The sequence below is a fragment of the Carya illinoinensis genome, chromosome 5, assembly GCF_018687715.1.
Source record: "Carya illinoinensis cultivar Pawnee chromosome 5, C.illinoinensisPawnee_v1, whole genome shotgun sequence".
NCBI classification, from domain to species: Eukaryota; Viridiplantae; Streptophyta; class Magnoliopsida; order Fagales; family Juglandaceae; genus Carya; species Carya illinoinensis.
In genome coordinates, this window is record NC_056756.1 from 7,815,379 (window position 1) to 7,841,435 (window position 26,057).

Sequence of the window (26,057 nt, forward strand, 5' to 3'; positions counted from 1 at the left end):
CCTTGATAACCCTCAAGGCCGGAGAGACTTTGAAAGTCAAGTAACTTGACAGACATTTTTTCAAAATAATTCTCAAACATATCTACAAGACGGGGAAGCTTATGAGCATATTTACAATATCTCTCTCTAGTTTAACAAAATAACACAATTATTGGCTCACTATATTTATTATAGATAAAAACTATATATATATTTTTTATTATACTTAGGGATTGATAACACTTAAATTTTAATTGTTATTATATAATTATTATAATAATTATATCTTATTTATTTCTTAGGGATTGATAATAATATAATATACTATATATTATTAGATAATTTTAATTGTTATTATTTGTAAATTATATTTTTAGTTGTTATTTTTTATAAATAACAACAGTATCTAAATTGTATTCATAACAATTTAGAAACTTATTTATTGGTAGTTTTGTAAATTTTCATTGTTACTATATAATAATTAGATTAATTGACACTTAGTATATATTATTTATTATATTACTTCAAGATAATTTCCATATTATTATTTGTAAATAATATTATAACTTATAATATTTGTTATTATTAAAATATATTGCATATATATTAATGCACAATAAATAATCACATTATATATATACTATAATATATATATATAAATTCTTTAATCACACATATTACACAAATAATCCACAATAATTCACAAATAATATGCTTCAAAAAAATACACACATCTAAAACATATTAATTTTAAGAATAAACATACACATAACAACAATTTTTCATTTTAATTCATGGTACAACACAATCCATATCACAGATAAAATTGACAACAAAATTTAACAATAGAGTTTATAAGTATATATACCTTGTGCTCACATTATCCTCCTCTTGCAAATCACAAGTTTTCAACAAGCCACAACAAACAATCCTTCAAAAAATTCACAAAACTAGCTAGTTAAATACATATAAAAAAAATTGACAAATATAATGTAAATTGTAAATACATTTGCAGAAAAAAACTTTACCTTACTTTCTCATTTGGGAGAAAAAAAATATACACAAAAATAAATATACACAAAATCTCTCTCCCTAACTCAATCTAACCCTCTCTCACTCTAACTCTCTCTCACTCTAACACTCTATCTAGCCCTCTCTCACTCTAACCCTCCTCTTCTTCCTCTCTCTCTCTCTAAAACTCTGTCTCCCTCTCTCTCAATTCACGCATGGGATGGAATGAATCTGCTTTCCCGTGAGTGAAAGTTTTATATTCTGGTTGTAATACAATAAATGTTCGGACGTTCATTAATGTACGTTCGAACGTTTAATTCTCCTGCTAACGTAACTAATTTAATGTTCGAACGCTAAGTTATCCCGCCCAAATTTTACACAATACGTTCGAACGTATAATAATCCCGCCCACGGAGTTAATTTAACGTTTGAACATAACAACAAAATGTTCGAACGTTTTAGGATTCCAAAGTTAAAGCGGGAAAAATCCTGCCACTTTTTCTAATACGTTCGAACGTATAACAAGTATGTTCGAACGTATTGGGTAAAAAATATATAATTATTATATATGATATTATATAATTTCATGTAAACTCAATTTTGATTGATTAAATGAAAAAATAATCAATATTAATTGTAAATTATATATCATGTATATATATAGTTGAAATATATATTATATATTTTAATATATATATATAATATATATTATAGTTGAAATATATAATATATAAACTATTATATATTATAGTAGTAGACTATAATAACTATAATTTACATACTAGTCATTTATACTATATATAATAAACTATATTACATATTATATATTATAATATATACTATAGTAAATATACTATATTATCTAGTATATATATTAATACTATTATATATACTAGATTATATATAATATAATATACTATATATATACTATACTATATAATATATATTATATATTATAGTACTCTAATATAATATACTACTATAGTCTATATATAGTATATATAGTACATATACTATATTAGTATATGTAGTACATAGTAGTATATGTACTATAAGTACATATACTACTATATACTAGATTAAATATTATACATATATAATATATTATTTATTATATCATAGTTATTATATATTGTACTATTATATAACTAGATTATATATTATATACTATACTATATATATACTATATTATATAATATATATTATAATAGTCTTATATAATATACTACTATAGTCTATATATAGTATATATACCATATTAAAAAAGAAATAAGTAGATTAAGATCTTGAGAGAACACCACCGGGACCACCCTTAAAGCCTTCTTGACAAGAACGGACTAACCAACGGATTTTCATGGCTTACCATCACAAGATTCTCAATATGCTCTATTTTCTTTGATGTAGGTTTCCGTTAATAAAATTCTTTACCAACGAATTTTTATTATTTTTTTTTCTAATAAAGCAATAATACTTAGGTGATTTCTTAAACTTTTAATTTCAGATCTTAAGAAGTCACGATGATCTTCTAATTCTTCTATTGCAGCTTGCCTACTTCTATACACATGATATCTTTCCATCATTGAATAATAATCTAGTTTCATTAATAATTGTTTTTCCTTAAGATATTTTATCCTTTCTTGTAAATTATTTAATTCAAATCTCAAATTATATTCTAAACAATTTAATTCATAGCGATCACGAAAACTAATATTATGTGCGTAATAATTCATCATGAAATTAAACATAAACAACAATAAAATAACTATAAAATAATAATATTATATTATATAATAACCGTCGGCTCTGATACCGACTTCGTGTACCAGGATATATATATAATAGATAATATAATATCTCTATTAACAGATAATAGAATAAATATTAATAATCAAATGCATGAACTGCAGAACATAAGGGTAGACGGTATAACCGTTCTTAATGTATGAATAAAAGTAAAGAACAATATAAGATAAAATTAACTTTATTGAAAACATAATACTTACAAAGAGATTAATTCTCAAATGATTGAAAGGCAGGAGACATGGAAAGGAGTTTACAAAAGAGAGGTTTTGAGAGTGACGAAAGAGAAGGACTAGGAATGGCTTCAGATGAGAATTTCTGAATGTCTTTCCTCACTTACAAACTGCCTATTTATAGACTCCAAAACAGTACCTTACTGACATGTACAGTGACTCTAATAACTCATACATAGTAAATAGGCGGCTACATTTATTAAACATGGGCGGCTAAACAATAACTGGACAGCTGGATGATTCTTGACTAACGAGCATTTTGAACAGTGTTCTGATAATGGACAAAAGGACGGTAATCTTTTGGAATTACATAATTTGAGGGTCATAATTTGCCAGTTCCAGTTCAAACGGATCTTGAGAATCCATCATCTGCAGGTGAGTTGTCATGAGAATGAGAGGCCTGTTGAGAAAGAGAGACCTGCTGCAGTGGCGATGATGTTGTCTGCTGTGCTGGAGATAATCTGACTTGATGGTCTTCTTCCTCATCACTGTCTGATACTTGTGACATTGTCTTGGCTAATTTTTTCAAATCTTTTTTATTGGTAATTGTTGCTAATTGAGCTTGAAATCTGCTTCTCTGAATAAGAACCTCAGGGGCCTTGGTAATCTTTGAGAATAATTTTACAATATGATCATAATTATACTTTTCCCACCATTTTACAGAGACTTGGCGGGCCAAGAACATAATGTTTTTGAGAAAAGGATGAGGTTTAATGACATATTCTCACTTCATGATCCAATTTAATTTGATTTTAAGAAAGAAAATGAGAAGTGGTGGACAGTGTGATAATGAATGTGGATAATCTTTCTATAATATAAAAGGCTGAAGACTCTCCTGGAGAGATGGAGGAAGAATGAGAGATTCTAGTCCAAATTGACCCCACCATAATAGGAACTATCGTGGTAGAGTTTTAATTTCCTGTAATTTATCAAAATGGAAAAACCAGGAATGGCGCAAATTCTTATTTTGTCGTAAGAATGTTTTGCTCCATGCTTGCTAATAATCATAGTAATCAAAATAAGGAGAATCATATGCCTGAGAAAATCTTCTCATCAAATATGGGCTTTTTCCCCACTGTTCTAAGGTAAGAACCTGTTTAATAATAACTTTGTGGAATGCAATAATCGGAGTTGTAGGTGGAGAAGGTTGAGATTGTAGAGAGCAGAGGATTTTAGAAATAATAATAGAATCAATGTCTACTAAAATAAATTCATAAAAGTTTTGAATCTTGGTAATGTTTTGGGGAACATAATGTCAATCTGGTAATAGAAAAGCGTAAAGTAATTTTTGAGGTTCAGATAAATGCTGTAATTCTGATTCAATAGGAAAGGCTGGATGCCAATGGGATCTGAAGATAATAGGAGTTACAGAGGGCTGAAATAAAAGCGGAGGATTGATAATTTGAGAAGGAGAATAACTAGAAGAAGAAACAGCTTTTGAGTATGTGGGTAATTTTGGAGAGGATAATGGTGAAAATGGATTATAGGATGGCCTAATGTTTTGTGGTAATGTCCCTAGTACTGTATAGGGTTTTGGTGTGATGGAAGGATAGGGTGAAGGATAAGGAGGAGAAGGTGATTTGGCATAGGAGGATTTAGATTTCACTCTGTACTTTGAGGAAGACATGATTTTCCCTGTAAGAATTCTCGGGATAGAAAATCAGGAAGAGAATTAGAATCTCCTTTAATATGCTCAATATCAAAATCAAAAATACTTAAAATAACTTATCATCTTGCAAAAATTTGTTTAGCAGCCAAGTTTTTAACATCTTTTATTAAAACTTCCTTGGCTGACTTACAATCAATTTTAAGTAAAAACTTTTGATTCAAAAGATCATCTTGAAATTTAGAAATGCATAATACAATAGCTAAAATTTCTTTTTTAATAGTACTATAATTCTTTTGGTCAGGATTCCAGCATCCTGAATGGAATCGAATAATCTGTTCCTTTTCATTTGATAATTTTTGTTTCAAAATTCCTCCATGACCAAGATCGAAGGCATCTGTTTTGACAATTTTTAAGGCATCAGGAGATGGGAGTTCTAAGCTTGGTAATTTCTTAACATGAGCCTTTATTTGTTTTATAATATTTTTATGTTCCTCTGTCCATGGGGGTGGATTCTTTTTTAATCTTTTAAATAATGGTTTACATAAAGGCCTAAGTACTTGATAAAAATCAGCAACATCTTTTAGACGTCCTAGAAATCTTTGTAATTGTTGCTTATCCTTTATTTCATCAGGAAATTTATTAACAAATTCTATAGCCCTACTTATTGGGGTAATAGTTTCTTGATAAATATCATGTCCAAGGAATCTAATCTTATTTTGGAATAATTTAACTTTAGATGATAAAACTACTAATCCATTTTGTTTAATGATTTGAACAAAAATATTTAAATATTTTCAATGTTGTTCAATTGATGAAGAGAATATTAATATATCATCTATATAAACTATAGAAAAATAAGTAAAAGGCGTAAATATTTCATTCATAATATTTTAAAATTCAATAGGAGCATTTTTTTAATTCAAAAGGTATAACATTCCATTCATAATGTCCAAAACGGACTGTAAATGTAGTTTTGTATCTATCTTTTTCAGCAATCTGGATTTGCCAAAATCTGTTTTTCATATCAAATTTTGAAAATATTGTGGCAGCATAAAGTCAAGATAATAACTCTTTTTTATTATGAATAGGGTATCTAATCCATTATAAAACTTTATTTAAAGCCTTATAATTTATGACTAATCTAGGAACACCTCTTTCTAATTCTGCTTGTTTTTGTACATAAAAAGCAGCACAACTCTATGGTGATTTGCTTTTTCTAATAAGTCATTTAGCTAATAAATCATTAATTTTTTGTTTACAGAATTGTAATAATTCTTTATTCATTTGAATGAGTCTGGCCTTAGTAGGAATATTCTTTTTAGAAAATTCTTTTTCAGAAGGTGATTTGTCTATATGTTATTTTCTACTCCAAAAAGCATTAGGTAAATTAGAACATACTTCTTTTTCAATTATATTTTTAAAATTATTAATTTTTTGAATTGATAAAGGATCTTTTAATTGTTCTTCAATTCTTTTATATTTTAATTCTTGTTTTAAGAAATTTATTTATTTTTCTTTTCTTTTGATTTTAACTTTTGTTAAAAAATTAATTTCTTTAGTTAATGAGGCTTCTTTTAAGGAATTAATTTCTCTTGAGACTGGAGGGAATAAAAATTTAAATTGAATTTCTTTTCCTAATACTTTAGTAGAAATACCTTCTTCTGTTACAGAGAAAGGGTAAAGTAAAACAAGAAATAGGTTTCCTAATATTTCTCTAGTGTTGATGTTTTTTACTAGAATGAATGTTGTTTTTAAAAAAATTCCACCATTACATATATGTGCATTTGATAATTTATAACTTATGTTTAATTTTGCTCCATTAGCTTAAGATAATGTCTCTTTTGTTTTTTCAAAATATTTAGAGAGTATTATCCCTTCTTGTATACTGTTTAGATCTGCACATGTATCTCATAAAGCTATTGCAGAAAAAGAGAACTCTTCATTAATGGAAATAGTTACTTCAGTATACCATTTTTGAAAATTCATCTTATTAAGTATGTTTATAAAATTATCTGATTATTCTTTAGTAATTTTTGCTAAGCTTTCTCCTTGTTCTTTTTTAGGAGTGTCATTATTTTTATCTGTTTTTAATAGTATAATTTCTTGTAATAATTGTTCATTAGAAACTTCAAGTTTGATATTGGAAGCTTTTAAATTTCTAATTTCTTTCTTTATTTCATTAATTTCTTGATGTAAGTCCTTTATAGTAATATTTTGTTTTTCTAATTGGAACCTATTTACTATTTCTAGAAAATCATATGTGAGGGGGTTGAATTGGGTTCAGAAGTTTTGGGATTACTAAAAGTATCTTTTAATTTTTCTAAATATTTTTTTCTTTCCTATGGATTATTAATTTTATCTATTAATTCCAATATAATATTTTCATGTGAAGATAATACATTAATAGTTTTATTACAGATACAATTATTTTTATCTAGATAATTACAAATATGAATTTCATCTTCTTCTGACTCGTTATAGAAGATTGCTTTGAGAAACTTGATTCTTTTAATTGATAAATTCCATCTTCTTCTTAAGAGATTTCATCTTCTTTATTTGATTGTATAAAAATATTTAGTAATTTTTCTTTTACTTCTTAAGGTATATCTAATTCATTAATTTCGTTTTTAACCTTATAATTTGATGCATAATGTCCAACATATTCACATTTATAACATACAATTTGTTTTTTTCTTTTTATTAAACTTTTTTTTACTCTTTACTGGTTTTTCTTTTGGTTTTTTGTAAGGTTTTTTATATTTTCTTTTCTTAGTTGGATAAGTTTTATAAATTATTTTTCCTTTTTTATGTCTTGTAGAGGGAGCTAATAATGGAGAATAACCAAACTATTCACAAAAGGTATCTAATTCTTTTGTAGCAAATTTCTTTTCTTTTTCCATTTACTTTTTTAATCTTATGTCGTTACACATAATCATATCAGTTCTATTAATAGAAGATATTATATCTCCATGTGTAAGATTGATAAAATCAATAGTACCATCTAATTTTACTAAAGATTCTCGTACCTTTTAGGCAAAATAATATGGAAGTCCGGCTATGAACTTTTCCTTCCAATATGGTTGTTGGCAGTCATCTCTAATCATAACTTTAGTTAGAAAGACATATTTATACCATCTAAAATCGGATAATCTAGGATATCTTAAATTGATTAATAAATCACTAGTTCTTTCTTTAAATTGGAAAGGATCACCTACAAAATGTTTTGTTAATATAAATATTAGAGTATTAACAGCATCTTCTATAAGTTGACTATCCTCTGTCTTAATCTCTTGCATATTTTCATCATGCTTATAAGCACTTAATATTCTCATTCTTTGTTCTTGTGTAAGATAATGATCCCACCAGCCTTTTAATTAGCCAGTGAAACCTATAACTAGAATATGTGCTACTTGATGATCTGTCCTCCTATTGGCTTTATAAACATTAACTATCATAATCATTTCTTGAAAATGATTTAATATGTCATATTCAGATAATCCATCTATATTCCTTTCATATAAGGCATCTGGTGCAAAAGCAAATCTCACTATATGTTTTCTTTTCTCGAATTGTATATCTGGAGGGGTAGGCCTCGGATACCAATTACGAGTAATAGAAGTATGCCTTGCAGATTCCCTAGGATAAAATTTCCTACTATGATTTCTTTTAATTTTGTTTATTTGTAATTCTTTGAATTGATTTTCAATATTATTAATTTCAGAATTAGATAGATCAGTGAATCTGTCTTACTTAATACATTAATATGAGATTGTCTTGAAATGGAAGCATTATTATTAATATTTAATTTTTCTAGTTTGTTAGAGATTTGTTCTAGTAAATCTTCTTTAGTCTTAGGAAAACTAGATTTTAAGTGAGCAGGTATTTCATGGGGAATAAACAAAGGAATTTCTTTAATTTCTTTAACAGGAGTTTTAATAGGAGATATTAAGTTTTCAATTCTTTCTAATTGTTTGCTCATAGTTTTTAAATATAAATTAGTATAATTATTTTGTTGAATTATATTATCAGTATTTTTAGTTTTTGGAGAAGTTAATATCTTTATTGGTGATGCCAATATTTGTATATTTCTTTGATTATACTTAATAGCTTCAAAAGGAGGGTATTCTTCATAAATAATTTGATTATTTTCTACTCTAACCCATTGATTAGTAGTCCTATTTATAGTCGACAACTAATTTGATTTATATATTTCAAACTATGTAAAGAAAGGTGTATTAATTTATATATTTTCTAAATATTCATAATATTTTATTTGGATATAATCTCTTTCTAATTTTGAGAAAGTAGAAAAAAATGAAAGTATTTTCTATTTATTTTCTTCTTTCATATAATCTTGTTTAAGATATTCTTTATTAATTTTAAATTCTTCTTTACTCAGGTTAAATATTTGGGCGTCATCTGCAACCACTTGTGAATAGGTTGGAGAAGAAGGTTCTTTATTCTGATGGGGATTAGAAAATGATGCTGAATCAGGGTGATTCACTGAATATACAGGTGTATCAATAATATTTCCAAGAATAACTCCCCGGATTTGAGTATCTAGATTTTGAGATCTGGTATCAAAATTTTGTGATTTATTTCTAGAGACTGAAGTAATTGCAGATCTATTATCAAAATTTTGTTATCTATTCCTGCTGATTGTAGATCGTGGTGTATAGTAGCTGGAGGGTGTTGGAAAAGAATAATAAGAAAATGATCTCCTAAAAGGTTGAAAGGCAATTTGGATTGTTCCGTCCTGGTTTTGATCTATATAATCTAAATCATCTTTAGAATTATTTTCTATATTCGGTAATCGAATAATATTTTCTAATTGTCATTCATTATAAAGAGTAATCTGATTCCAATGAATCTGTTTAGGAATTTGTATGCTAAAATATGATGTACTAGATTGTAATAATAATGTGTAGCCCTTTGGACTATTAATGAGAGCCTGTGGCTCTAATGTTGTTTTCATTAATTTATAATGGATCCTATATACTACAGTTAAAGGATGTGATCCTTTCATCATATGATAGCCATTTGTTTTAATATTTAATGTTAAGGCATGTAGAATATTAGAATCAAATAATGAAAGTGAATAATTGGGATAACAGTTAAAATATACTGGACCTTGAAATAAACTAGATTCAACCATGCCAAGTAATGAATCATGGAAATTATAATGTCTTCCATCTCTTAAACAGAGTAATATAGAAGCATTTAGTCCATTTCTAGTAAGTGGTTTTACAGCTACTTGTACCAATCCAATATGTATAAATGTATATTTCTGCTCCTTATGGTGTTTAATGGCTTCTTTTGTTAATAATTGTAATGATTCATAATCATTATTTAGGCTAATAGTTTTTTCTACTGTTTTACTTTTATAATTTGTAAGAAATGATAATTTTGAGGAGAAAGTTGAATGTTTATATATTTGATTTTTAGGTACATTAGGAATTGTCCAATCTTGTAAATTTCTTTCTATGTTTATTATGCTATAATCTTCTTGATTTACATTTTCAGTTTCTAAAGGTGTGCTGACAGTAGATGTTTCAGGTTTGAATAAAGAATTCATTGAAACAGAATTTTTATGCAAAGATTTCCTATATAAAAGAAAAATAAGTAGATTAAGATCTTGAGGGAACACCACTAGTGTGATAACCCGCTTTCGCGTGTATTTTCGCTGAAGGGTTGTTTTTATTTTAATTAATATATTAGTTTATTTATTTTAATTTATTGCATTTTAAAAATTAGTTTTTAATTTATTTGATGATGTGTTTTATTTCTTTTAGTCATTTTACTGATTTTAATTTGGTTTCGGCGGGTTTGTTTTGTTTTCCCGGAATGAGGATTAGACCTCATCTTTTCCTACATCTCTTTTCCCTTTTTCCTTTTTTCTTTTTTCTTTTTTTTTTTCTTTTTCTTTTTCTTTTTCTTTCTTTTTCTCTTTTTTTCTTTCTTTTCTTTTTCTTCCTTCTTCTCCTCCCGCATCGGCCCCGTCTCTCTCTCTCTTTCTCTCTCTCTCTCTCTCTCTCTCTCTCTCTCTCTCTCTCTCTCTCTCTCTCTCTCTCTCTCTCTCTCCTCTCCCACGTCGGAGCTGCTTTCTGCCCTTGACCCGCCGTCGTCCGGCACACCGCCCATACCGTTAGAATCCCCTCCCTCCGGCGCAACCCCCCACCAAATTCCAGTCCCATCCGGCCAGCCATTTGGCTGGAAAACACCCTTAAAGCCCCCACGGTTTTTGGCTCGATCCGCTGCCGTTGCTCCACCTCCAGCCACCATTTCTTCACCACTTCATCACTGGTTCCTTGCCGTCCTAACCCACCTATTTTCGGCCTCCAATAGTCACCGGAACAGCTCCCACGAGCTAGCTTTCCTTTTTGGAAAATCCGGCCTCTCTAAGCCGTTTCTGCCGCCACCCACAGCCAACCACCACTTCCAATAGCTTCATAATCATCCCTAGACCATTCCCTATCAATCCCAAGCCCTGGTTTGTCCCCGTTCAAAAGTGGGTATTTTACAACCCACGGCCACAGTGAATTTTCACTGTAACGTTGCTTTTTCTCCGCCGTTTGCAACGCCGAGTGTTTTCTAAAATTACCGTATAGCGCTGTAAGTATTTTCCAAACCCTATTTTCAGATTTAAATGTATATTGCTCATTCAATTATTTTATCTGTTGGTTGGCTGATTCCAGACTGAGTCCGAGGAGTTCGGGGGTCGAATGAATGGAGGACGGAGTTGTTTGTTTATTTGATTTATGTTGATGGTTTATTTTTGTGCATTGATATGGCATTACATGGTGCATGCACGTGTGTTTTTGTTCAAGTGTGAAAAGCCTGTGTATTGGCGTAAGTGGTCTTACGGGTGCGTGTGTATCACGACCCCAAGCCGGGATGGGGTATTATCTCGGTGGAGCTCCTCTGGTCACTCGGGAGCGGAATAAACTGAGTGATGTCCCCTGAGTTGTCGCTGGGCGACGACGGGAGCGGGGGCTAGGGGGTGCTTGGCTATGAACGCGCCGGGCGCGGAATCGGGCATCGCTTTACGCACTGACTCCGTGGCCCTTCGCTAGTGAGGGCTAGAGGATGCTTGGCTACGAACACGCGGGGCGTAGAACTGGGCATCGTTCGTTAGGTGTCACATGCGTGGTGGTACTCTGCGGTGTGGCACTGGAGCCAGGGTGTGCGGATAACCCCTAGGAGAGGTCATGGCGCATACAGATAATATGGATTTTGGTTTGAGACGGTTATAGAGGCCAAATGTGACTTTTGGCGTGTGTGAAAAATTATGTTTTTTTGGGTTTTGTGCATTGGGCATGCTTCATGCATTTTGTTTGAGTTCTATGTCTTTTTATCTGGTGATGTTTGGGTTTTACTTACCTGCGGTACCATTTTTGGTTCCGTAGCTTTTGGTGCAGGTTTTGAGGATGAGGAGGAGGAGACTGAGCCTGAGGATGCGGCTCCGCCGGGTTGCTGATGTTGTGCTTTATATTTGGTTTAAAACTATATTAGTGTTTTGTAATATTTTATTTATGTATGTTTTAAATAGCTTGTATTACGTTAAGAAAAAATTCTGGTACTTAGTTATATGACTTTCGTTATCCGCTGCATGTTTCTTCGTGCACATATGTTGCCTTTGCACACACTTGGCACCCGTCGTTAGGGTGGTGACCCGGGTTGTCACCATCCGGACGTCTCGATTTCCCCGTGTCCGTGCGTGGGGATTTGGGGGCGTCACAACTAGGACCACCCTTAAAGCCTTATTGGCAAGAATGGGCTAACCAACGGATTTTCATGGCTTACCATCACAAGATTCTCAATATACTATATTTTCTTTTATGTAGGTTACCGTTGATAAAATTCTTTACCAACGAATTTTTACTCTTTTATTTTTAAAGCAAGAATACTTAGGTGATTTCTTAAACTTTTAATTTCAGATCTTAAGAAGTCACAATGATCTTCTAATTCTTCTATTGCAGCTTGTCTACTTCTATATACATGATATCTTTCCATCATTGAACAATAATCTAGTCTTATTAATAATTATTTTTCCTTAAGATGTTTTATCCTTTCTTGTAAATTATTTAATTCAAGTCTCAAATTATATTCTAAACAATTTAATTCATAGCGATCACGAAAACCAATATTATGTGCGTAATAATTCATCATGAAATTAAACATAAACAACAATAAAATAACTATAAAATAATAATATATATTATATTACTATTATATATATCCTGGTATACGTAGTTGGTATCAGAGCTAATATATATACTATAATATAGTTATAATATATTTCTACAATAATATAGTTATTATCTATATAATATATAGTTATAATATATCTATACAATAATTGAGTTCTCGGCGGATGTTATCGCTGAGTTACTCCAGATTCCCCATATACTACCTGAGGCGATAGCTGCTCAAGCTGGTGACACATCAGCTGTATTTGCTTTGGGCACATTTGAAGCAGATCCAGCCACTTCTGCTTCATCTACGGGCCCTGCTGACACTATGCCCAGTGAACAGGGAGATTGGCCCAAGGGCAAGGATATTGCTCCTGAGGTTGGTGTTAATGAGCGGGATCAAGATTTCTACATCCTCACTGGCAAAGACAGCACGAAGCTCGATAGGCCGAACTCCTTTAGCCAGAATCAGCTGCTGCCTTTCTTTCGCATGTTGCAAATTTTTGTTGCAACAAATGTAGACCCTGTGGCACATAAGACCACATTCAGTCGGGCTTACGCACAGTTCCTGATTCTCTTGGCACATGGAGAGCCTATTGGCTTGCCACTCGTTATATTTGAGTGGATCCGTTACGAGGCCAGCATTGTTACAGTGGACAATCTCCCATACGAAGTCATCATCAGAAGCTTATTATTAGCCCAGGGAGTGCCACTCGCATTATTACTTGCCTTTGAACAATCTCTTCACAAATGGAAGCTTCTTTTGCCAATAAGGTCATCATCTTCCTTTGGTTTATAGCTCTCACTTTTTGCCCATCCACTTCGGTTGAAGCTGGATGCAGCAAAGAAGGGGTGCTATCATTTTCCATATTTGCCAACATTTCTAATCTTTACTACCTCAATCTTTCAAACAACAAGTTGGAAGTTGAAATAGAATCTCCCTCCTGGGTGCCCACCTTTTAGCTAAGATCTCTAAGCTTGGCAAGCTGCAACCTCAACAAGAAGAGTGGTAACCTTCAAATCCACCTAATATTTATTGTATTTGCTAGACTTGTCTTACAACTCATTAGAAGGAAGCATACCTTGTCAACTATTTTTCCACGTGAATATCACAGTTTTGTCCTTGGGTGTCAACAAAATCGATGGTTCTTTTCTTGACTGCTTTGCTAATGGAACTTCACCACTTAAGGTTTTGGACATATCTGATAATCATGTCAAAAGCTCTCTTCCAAAAAATATTGAATATCTTCTTCCAAGATTAAAACATGTTGACATCTCCACAAATGCATTAGAAGGCAACATTCCTTGGTCCTTTGGTTATCTACCTCTCCATTGTGTAGACGTTTCTCATAAAATTCTCTCAGGAATAGTACCGCATAGTTTGACTAGAGCTGGAGCATGACTTACGCTGTTAGATTTATCAAACAATAAATTGCAAGGTCAAATGCTCCCAAAGGATGCGAACATGACAATGTTGAGGATCTTACATCTGAGTAGCAATCACTTTGAAGGAGTAATCTCCCCCACCATATTGAACAATACATATTTACTAATCCTAGATGTTTGAGATAATGACTTGTCTGGTAATATTGTAGAGTGGTTGTATGATCATCCTCGCTTGCAGCACTTATTTTAAGTGGAAATCGCTTTGAAGGTCACCTACCCCGAAGACTGTGTCGGATGAAAACATTGCAAGATTTTGACATCTCTCACAATCGCCTTTCAAGAGGTATTCCATCCTGCCTTGATAACATTACTTTTTGGAAAAAGAGTTCTCCAAGCCTTATTTACTGGAATTACTATGTCAAAAAAATTAGTCCAATGGGAGAACTGTTGTCAAACAAATTCTACCAGTTGACAGGTAGCATTCCTTCTCAAATGGGAGAACTGTCATAGCTTCAGTTCTTGAACTTGTCAAATAACTCTCTAACAGGTTCCATTTCAATCTCTTTTCAAAACTTGAGAATCATGGAGGGTTTGGATCTTTCTCACAACAAGTTGAGAGGGAGAATTCCTTCTGAATTGGTTGGACTCACTTCTCTATCTGTATTTAGTATTGCCTACAACAATCTGTCAAGAAGAATCCCATTTGAGCGTCAATTCTCAACTTTCACAAGCCAATGCTATGAGGGTAATCCGGAACTCTATGGAGACCCTTTGCCAAGAAAATGCTCAACCACAAACCAATAAGAACCTCAAGAAAAAGAAGGAATTAAAATTATTGATAACCCTTTCTTCTTCTATCCATTTGTAATTGTGTCATATGCACTTAGGTTTTGGGCTTTGTTTGGGATCATAATCTTTAAAAAGAACAGGAGGCACAAGTATTTTAGAGTCGTGGACGGATATATTGAGTCTTTATTTGAGCTACTCTCTAAGTATAGGTGATTACTAGATCAATTACGTATGCAGTGTGGGCAATTTTATGAAATATCTATATTTTAAAGTATCGCTTATCTTCAATAAAGATGGAGTACTTGAGGCTTATATTGAGTCTTGGTTTTAGATGTTGTCGGGCTTTTAAGGTGTTGTATATGATTTGGTTCATTTATATTATTTAGCTTCTTAGGAGCATTTAGTGGGAATAGTGACTTTGATGTAGTCAGCAGGAACTTAATTTACCTTGGCAGTAACAAATATTCAAGAAATTAAGTCCCAAAAATATGCATTAAGGTGTTGAAAAAATATCATTTACAACGCAAGTACTACACACAAGATTGAGATTTGCTTTGTCTTATCGCAAAATACATTTTAAATGATCAATATCATGTGGTACAATTTTGCGATCCCCATAAGCATATACTTAGTTCTCGTTGTTGCCACTTGCATTATTGCCCAATGCACCACCCCTGGCTAGCCTGACCTACTTTTGACTTCCACCAAATCGAAAATTAAGATGCTTATATTTAGAGTAATATTATACACCACACTTTTACATCTCACTCTCATTCTATTATTGAATAATGAAGAGTTATCTAATTATAAAAGATCATCTAATAATAATAAATATGTTATATTTTATATAGTGAGATGAGAGTGTGATAATAGTGTGATTTGTAGAATTTTCCTTATATTTGACGTTATTGTATGGCGCATAAATATATATAATTGCATGTGGTAGGTTTTTGTCTACTCATGTCTTCTTACCCATTTAGTGGATGAATGTTTAACAACGTTTTCATTGGTACTTTTTGTTTTTCGTTTTTTCTTTGCACAAGGACTTTTACTTTTATCAATAAGGGAAAGCATAATTTTTAGAAGCCATTAATTCAGTGATCGAATATTCTAATTATTTTTATTACCAGCGAGGGATACACAATATATTTACATGTTTTTTTTGTACTAATTACTAAATTAATAAGTTTAATTTGCCTATTAAAGATCATATACAGTCTTTTTTATAGCTGTATAGGCTCATGAATAATTCCAGCATAATTGGAAATTTCTCGATCTTTGTGTATTATGGGGCAGCTAGAACCATCATCAATTACCAATTTCAACACCAGTTCCCACTTGTGGTCATTGATTTCGATTTAAATATTTCAACAGAAATGCTTTGGGTCTCAATTTGTGTCCTGAATGATTTTTTTTGTTTTTTAACTTAATGATTAATGAAGTATTTTTTAGTGATATTGTGAATTCATTTTTTAAAATATTTAATGTGACATCCTGTTTTTACATGTATTTTCATTAAAGGAATATTTTAATTTAATTAATATAATAGTTCTTTTATTTTAAATTATCGGATTTTAATTGGATTTAAATTACTGTTTAATTTATTTTAGCTTGTCTTTAGATTTAAAATTAAATAGTTTGTTTTTACTAGTTAATTATTATATTTTAGCTTTACGTTGTGTTTAAAATATTTTCTTAGTTTTATTGCTTTTAAATTTATTTTCATTGGATCAGTTGTTGGACTCCAGAGATAAGGATTGGACCTCATTTCTTTTCTTTTCTTTTTCTTTTTCTTTTTCCCTTTTTCCTTTTCTTTTCTTCTTTTCTTTCTTTTCTTCTTTTTTTTCTTCTTCTTTTTCTTCCCGTTTTCCCCCTTTCCCCGTGCGCAGCTTCTCTCTTTTCTCCTTCCCGTCGCCGCCACTTTGACCGCCCAGTTCTCCGCCGTCCGGCCACCGTTTAGTGCACCGCCACCACCATTCCCTTCCTCTTCCACCAGAGATTATCCCCACCAATTTTCAGAGTCATCGGACCAGCCGTTAGCCTTCGAGAGCTGCCGGAAGTCGCTGCACCTACTCTATTTTTGCCCCTGTCACCGGTTGCTTTCGCAGCCCAGAACCACTGTTCGTCGGTGGCGTGGCCTACACCACCCACCCAGTTTTCTTCCCCTCTCACCGGTGAACAACCCCACCAAGTTTCACCTCCATCCGAGCCACCGTTAGCCGCCACGAGCTCCTCCAAGGCATACGGTTTTTCACCGTTTCAGGCGCCGTCGCACCACCTCCGGCCACCATCTCTTCACAGCTTCTTCCCCTACCTCTTGCCGACCTAAACCACCCATTTCCGGCCTCGATCTGTTGCTGGAGCAGCTCCCACGAGCTCAACTCCGTTCAGCCCCTTTTTGGCATTCGACCGCCATTTCCACCACCACCCATGGCCAAAACTCATTTCCCTTAGTTTCATAAATATCTCAAGGCCATTCCCTATCAATCCCGAGCCTTGGTTTGTCCCCGTTCAAAAATGAGTATTTTACAACCCACGGCCACAGTGTAAATTATACTGTTACGTTGCTTTCCTTCCACCGTTTGCAACGCCGCAAGCTTTTTAAAAATACCGTATAGCGCTGTAAGTATTTTCTAAACTCTACTTTTAGATTTAAATATATTTTTCTCATTCAATAAATATTTATCTGTTGGTTGGCTGATTCCGGACTGAGTCCGAGGAGTTTGGGGGTCGGATGGTTTGAGGACGGAGTGCTTGGTTTTGGTTGTATGTGATTGCTTGGTTATTTGAGCCGTTACATATTGCATACATGTGTATTTTATTTTAATTTGAGAAAATTTTGTTTTATTGGCGTAAATGGTTTTTGGGTGCGTGTGTCTCACGAGCCCAAGCCGGGATGGGTTATTATCTCGGTGGAGCTCCTTTGGTCACTCGGGAGTGGATAAAACTGAGTGACATCCCCTGGGTTGTCGCAGGGCGACGACCGGATCGCATGATACGGTAACGCTGTCGTGTCGACTCCGTGGTCCCTAGAGTGGCGGGGACTAGAGGATGGCCTGGCCAGGTACGCGCGAGGCACGAGTCTGGGCATCGCTCGTTCAGGTGTCACATGCGTAGTCGTTACCTGCAGTGTGACATAGAGCCAGGGTATGCGGGTGATCCCTAGGGGAGATCATAGTGCATGCATAACCGGATTGTTTATATAGTTTTCGGATGTGGGCTATTTTTTGGGAAAATGGCGATGCTTGGTTTCCGAAGTTTTTGATCCATTTTCTAGAAAAATGGTGGTTTGGGCCATTATCTGGGATAATGGTGAGGCTTGGTTTTAAGAATATGTTTTTGTGGGCCAAATGGGTTTTTGGCGTGCATGTAAAAAATCATGTTTTATGGCGCATGTGCATTGGTTTTTATTTCATGCATATTGTTTGAGTTTTATATATTTTTATCTAGTGGTGTTTGGAGTTTACTTACCTGCAGCACCATTTTTGGTACCGTAGATTTTGGTGCAGAGATCGAGGATGAGGAGGCGAAGGCTGAGCCCGAGGATGCGGCTCCGCCGAGGTGCTGATGTTATGCTTTGTATTTAGTTTAAAATTATATTTGTGTCTTGTAATATTTATTTATGTATGTTTGAAACAGCTTGTATTATGTTAAGAAAAATTCTGGTACTTAGTTATTGGCTGACTTTTCGCTGCGTATTTTCTTGTGCACATTCGTTGCTTTTTCACACACTTGGCACACGTCGATAGGGTGATGACCCATGATGTCATCATCCGGACGTCTCGATTTCTCCGTATCCGTACATGAGAATTTGAGGGTGTCACATTTAATAATATAAAAAAATAATGAAAAAAATAAATAAATAAATAAACTTTTTTTTTAACCTTTCTTGGGAGGATCTCGGGCTACATCCCCGGGAGGTAGCACTACTCATATTTTAAAGTATGCAGCACTCACTACAACAAATATGGCTTTTAGTGACAGATTATAAATAGTGACGGTTTCCAAACTGTGACTAAAACGTATTTACTGTGACGGTTTGTGAGAACTGTCACTAAATGTTGGGCAAGAATTTCAAAACGTTCGGACGTTTCCCATAATACGTTCGAACGTCACAGTAACGTTCGAATGTTATGTATATTTACGTGCGAACGTAAAAAAATTAGCGCGAACGTTCGAACGTTTTAACTATTTACGTGCGAACGTGAATATATTAGCGCCAATGTTCGAACGTTAATGTGATAAAGTTCGAACGTTATATGTAAAATTACATAAATTAACCATAATATATATTTTTTTTAATAGTAAGGTTGAGTAATGTTATATTAAAAAAAAATTAAGAGTAGAAATTAAGCTACACAATACATACATTAAATATTTGTGTCCATTACATATGTCGAAAATAAAAAACGTTCGAATGATAAATTTTTACAAATCACTTTCAGAACTGCTGGTCCCGCTCATCGTCACCAACCTCAGCAGCAATAGGATCGCCCTCGGGTCGATCTTCTTCATGACTGGGCATAAACTCAACAGGGCCCGAAGATGAAGCAGAAGCAGCTGGATCTGCCTCGAATATGCCCGGGGAAAATGCAGCTGCTATGTCATCAGCCTGAGCAGCTGTCGACTCAGGTAGCATACGCGGAATCTGGAGCAAGTCGGCGAGAACATCCGCCGAGAACTGAAACTGTACACTGCGTACACTGAGAGTATGGGATGATGCATCGTTAGGCATGGTGGCCATCCCAATGTAAAACTCTCGAACCATTGTGGGGTAAATCTTTCCCCTCAATGTGCATATGGGGCCCCAGCCTCTGGTGACGAAGACGTCTCTCAGCGTCTTTTGCTCCCAGCTGAGCTCATCAAACTCATTAATGAGGATTTCTCGTTCCCCCATAACAGTTCGTGCCCCCAGTCGAGCGATGTCCGGATTGCCTCCATCCCTCCCTCGCTTCCTTGTCGTCATATACTGAGCCATATCCTGAAAATAAAAAAAAAATATATAAGTTATAACATTTTAAAAAAATGATTATAATCACAGATACATACGTATTATGACATATATGGATTATACTAAAAATTAAAATATCATCCTTATAAATTTACATAATTTTGCGAGTAAAACTTTTAAAGAAACTCACTTTTTCAATATATAAAATAATAATACCTAAAAGAAACAATATAAAAAAATTTTATATTGTAAACGTTCGAACGTTAATACAATGTATGTTCGCACGTTAAAATACGTCCGAATATACAAAGATGAAACGTTCGGACGTTTTTATCGAACGTTTCATTCAAACGTTCGATAAAAACGTGCGAATAAGTTCATTACGTCCGAACGTATTACCTAAACGTTTTGACGTAATGAATTTGAACCGTCATACGTTAGGACGTTCTTACTAGCCGAAGAAGACCAACGGATTACGTTAAAGCGTTGGATAAAAACGTTCGCACGTAAAACTAATACGTTCGCACGTAACAATATAACGTGCGAACGTATTGAATACAAAAGGTCACACGTTCGGACATTGTGTCGTGACGTCCGAACGTTACGACACGGAATCGCTGAGTCGACTCAGCCATTACCGAAAGCTTCGAAACGCATGTTTCAAAGCCACAAACAACCAAAATATAAATTTCAAAAGATGGGAAATGTTTCTACGGTCCTATTCTATCATTTTACTGCGAATGGTGGCCAGAAATGCAAGTTTTATAACCGGGCTACGGTGGGTTTCGAATTTTTGAAACCCACCGATTAAAAGCAAGGAAATAGAAGAGGGAGAGGGCACATTACCTTTTAGTGACGGTCGCGGTGGCGGATGGCGACGGTTGCGGCGGCGTGCGTGGCGGAGAGGATGAGAGAGTTTGAGTTTCCGGACCGGTTTCGTACAAGTTATGGCCTGGAAACCGTCGTGCCTGGCCTTATATACAGTTAACGTCCGAACGTTAATTAATTAACGTTCGGACGTTAACTCCACATGCGAACGTTATGTATATCACATTCGGACTTAAAAGCATATGTGCGAACGTGATACTTTTACGTTCGGACGTTGTGTTAACATGCGAACGTGCGTCTATTATGTTCGGACGTCAATCAAAACGTCCGAACATTTTGGTTATAACATTCGAACGTTGTTACACTATATATTATATTATATATATTATATAATATATATAATGTAATATATATTATATTACCTATATATTACTATATAATATGATATATAATATATAATATTATATATTATATAATGTATAATATTATATACGTATAATATACGTATATTCTATACTATATAGTGTATACTATATAGTGTTATAGTGTATGTAGTTTTAATACGTATATAGTGTTATATACGTATTATTGAAACCGTTATTATATAGTATATATTATATAGTAGTATTATATAGTTATTTAACACTATCCAATACTATAGTGTATATACTATAGTATCTATATAATAACTATAGTATATTATATAGTAATTATATAGTCTATAATATATATGTAGTATATACATATAAAGTATATGTATAGTATACTAAGTATTACACTATATTTGTAGTATATATACTATATTATATACAAGTAGTATATATAACATAGTACTAGTACTATATTATATCTATAATATATTTACTATATAATATATTATACGATATTATATAGTTATTATATATAGATAACATACTATATAATACTTATACTATATTATAGACTATAATATAGATAATATAGTATATAATACTTATACTATATTATAGACTATAATATAGATAATATATTATATAATATTTATACTACATTAGTATATAACTATATTACTTTAATATAGTTATTAGATATACTATATTAAAGTATACTATACTAGGATAATATACAATTTTTCCAATATAATATATTATAATATACTTGTTATAACTATAATATATAATAAGTATATTATATATTATAGTTATAATATAATATATATTTTATATATATTATATTTATATAAAGTTATAATATATATATAGTACATTCTTATATAATATTTATGTTATATATTATATAATTGGTACAAATTATATATTAATTAATATTGTATAATTTATAATTTAATATATAAGTATATTATGAGGAATATACTAAATATATAATATGTAAATAATAATATTAACGTTCGAACTTAAATTCTGACGTTCGGACGTTATAATAAATTCGGAGGGAAATTTCCCGCTTAAACCAAATTTGCACAGTAAGTTCTAACGTACTATTTTAACGTTCGAACGTTACTGACGAATACGTTGGATGGACGTACATACGTGCGAACGTACTGTATAATTATTGGGCGGGATAATTTTACGTTCGAACGTTAATGCATAAACGTTCGAACGTAAAATCAAACGTCCGAACGTTCATTAATGAACGTCCGAACGTTAATTGCATAACAAGCAGAAAATAAAACTTTCACGCACGGGAAAGCAGATTCATTTCTGCTTTCCTCCGTGCGTGTTAGAGTGAGAGACAGAGAGAGTTTTAGAGAGACGGAATACTAAAGGAAGTGGAAAGCAGTGGGGAGAGAGAGAGTTTTAGAGAGAGGAAGGGAAGAAGTGGAGGGTTATAGTGAGTATATGTTTGCAAAGGTATTTTTTTAAGCATTAAGGTAAATGGTTTTTCTCATTTTTTATTTGTAATATACATGATAATTATCAATGTTTTATTTCATATATATTTAACTAACTAGTATTGTGTATTTTTTGAAGGATTATTTGTTGTGAATTGTTGAGAAGTTGTGATTTTTGAAGAATAATTTATTTAAAGCACAAGGTATATATACTAAACTCTATTGTTATATTTTATTGTGGATATAATTTGTGATTAAGTTTGTGTTGTTTGGATGAATTAAAAAGAAAAATTATTGTTATTGAATATGTTTATTCTTAATGTGATAATGTTTTAGTATAGTGTATGTTTTTGAATAATAATTATTTGTTAGTTTATGTGTCTATTTTAGTAATTTGTTGTTATAAAAGAATATATATAACAATTTATTTAATAAATAAATTGTTATATTATTTGTGTAAGAATAACAATTTTGGTATATAATTTATTGGATGATCATAATTATAAATTATAATATTACAATTATAACTATTATATATATAATTAGTTAAATAACTAATATAATAAATTATCACATGACCCTAAGTATCAATTATAAGGCATAACTATTTAGTATATATAAAAAATCGTATTACTAAAATTATAATATAAATAAGTATTATAAAATAATAATACTTATTTATCTAATAGCTCAATAATCCTAAATATTTTATCTAATAATATATAGTATAGAGTATATTAGTATTAATCCATAATAATAATTATCATGTAATGTATAGTATAAAAAAATGATTAATAAGAAATAGATAAGTAATTATAATAATAGTTACTTATTTAATAACTATATTTTATTATAATAATTATAATAATTTTGGCAATAATAGTAATAATTATATAATAACTGATATTGTTTAAGTGTTATCAATAATAATTTTGGCAATAATAGTAATAATTATATAATAAGTGTTATTAGTAACTTATATTTGTAATTATAAGATATTTTATAGTAGTGTTATATATTATATAGCTGATAAATGACATATAATATAATAAATAAGGAATTATATAAGTCTACAAATAATTTCTAAGTGTTATCAATCATTAATAATATAAATATTATTAGTACATCGGTATAATTCAAACAATGTGCGCTAATTTATTGTTGACTTTTTTGTTAGATATTGTATAACATTGCATAAATAACCTTAGACCCGTTTGGGAATTAGTGTACATTTAGGTGTACACTAATTCCTGAATTGTCCGGTGTGGACAGTTTGAGATTATATTATCTGTATTGCACATAAACGTTATTCATACTTTGAACGTTTAGTATGAAATTTCGGTGTCTTCCTCATTTGTTCTTTGGGTATACTGTTCTTTGGGTCATAATCCCTATATGTGAACATGTATACTTGGAGAACTATGGGGAAGTGCTGCCGAAATTTTTACTAACATTCAAAGTAGTAGAGTGACGGGAATTGTGCAATATGGAGAATATAATCTCGAATGGGATAGGACCAACTACCTTGAGAAAGAGTACTTTGAACATGATGTATCATGACATGCATGTGTATTTAACTTTACCTTAATTACTAAAAAGTTAGATGTTTTTAGAAATGGATAAAAGTTGGATGCGTCTACGCGATAGACTTGGAAAAGATTACATACCCTATGCGCGTGGAGTAAGGGCTTTCATTGATTTTGCAAAGGCGTCTGCTGATAGTCGTGGTTACATTAAGTGTCCATGTCGAGGTTGTAAAAATTTGTGTGCGATCGGATTGGCTGAAGCTGAAAGTCATATATTTGTGAATGGTATGGATTTGGGCTATACTCGATGGGTACTGCATGGTGAGCCGTATGCTGAATCAGCGGATGACTTATTCAGTCAGCGGGAAAATTTGCACAACGTGGATGATGATTATGAGCGAGATGAGATGGAGGAGATGTTGAGTGACATTGGAGCTGGGATGTTTATGGATGAGGTTGACGACAATGGCTCAAGTGGGCGACGGAATGATTCAGATAATTTTCCAGAAATGTGGGAAGATGCAAAGCATGAGCTTTATCCAGGTTGTACAAAACATTCTAAAATGTCGTTTATTGTGCGGTTGCTTCACATAAAATCATTGTGTGGAATGTCAACCAAAACAATTAAGATGGTATTAGACTTATTTAATGAAGTGCTTCCCGAAGGATCTGCATTGCCGAAGAACTTTTATGAAGCGAAACAGTTGAGAAAGGGATTAGGATTTGAGTATAAGTCCATACATGCGTGCAAGAATGATTGTGTTTTATTTTGGAATGAGAACGAGGAGCAACAAGCATGTCCTGTATGCGGAGAGTCGAGGTGGAAGGATAAGAAAAGCGTTCCGGTTAAAGTATTGCGATATTTCCCATTGAAACCCCGGTTGCAAAGATTATACATGTGTAAGAAAATAGCTCACGATATGAAGTGGCACAAAGAGAAAAGAGTTCAAAATGATGGATTTATGAGGCACCCTGCTGACTCACTTGCATGGCAATCTTTCGATAATCAGTATCCAGAGTTTGGGATAGAAGCAAGGAACGTGCGTCTCGGACTCACAACTGATGGATTCAACCCTTTTGGAAATATGAGTACAAGTTATAGCACTTGGCCTGTAGTGTTGATTCCGTACAATCTTCCACCATGGAGGTGCATGAAGGCGCCCAACTTTTTGTTAACTTTGCTTATCCCCGGCCCGAGATCACCTGGGAATGACATTGACGTATATTTGCAGCCGTTGATTGAAGAGTTGAAAGAGTTATGGGAAGCAGGCGTCAGAACTTATGATGCATCCACATCAACAACTTTTCAGATGCATGCTGCGGTAATGTGGACGATAAATGACTTTCCGGCATATGGGAATCTTTCTGGCTGGAGTACTAAAGGAAAGTTAGCGTGTCCGACGTGTAATAAAGAAACTACTAGTGAGTGGTTAAAATATTCTCAAAAGTTGTGTTTCATGGGTCATCGACGTTATCTACCAACTAATCATGCATGGAGAACAGAATCCGCTAAGTTTGATGGACGCGTAGAAGATAGAATTGCGCCAAATGAGTTGTCTGGGGAAGAGATCCTGGAACAATTGGTACATGTGGCAGCGAACAATTTTGGCAAAGGTCGGGGAAAGAACAAGAGAAAACGAGGCGTAGCAGAATTGAATTGGACAAAGCGTAGTATTTTTTTTGAGTTGCCGTATTGGTCGTCCTGCATGTTGCGACATAGTTTGGATGTAATGCATATTGAGAAGAATATTTGTGATAATATACTGGGTACATTGATGAGCATCAATAAAAAGACGAAAGATACGATTAAGACAAGGAAAGATCTTGAGAGAATGGGAATTAAACATAATTTGCATTTACGAGTGGATGGTGAGAGGGTGGTCATGCCGCATGCATGTTTTACAATGACAAGGGAGGAGAGG

At 32.6% G+C, this 26,057-nt stretch overlaps 1 protein-coding gene across 1 annotated transcript in view; it reads left to right on the forward strand.

Annotated features, from left to right (window-relative positions):
* Positions 1-26,057, forward strand: part of LOC122310044 (LRR receptor-like serine/threonine-protein kinase GSO2) — a 65,336-nt gene that overhangs the window by 21,711 nt on the left and 17,568 nt on the right. The window contains exon 3 of the mRNA XM_043123933.1: positions 13,030-13,203. Within this exon, the coding sequence (XP_042979867.1) occupies positions 13,030-13,203 (174 nt within the window). The remainder of the gene's footprint in view (positions 1-13,029; positions 13,204-26,057) is intronic.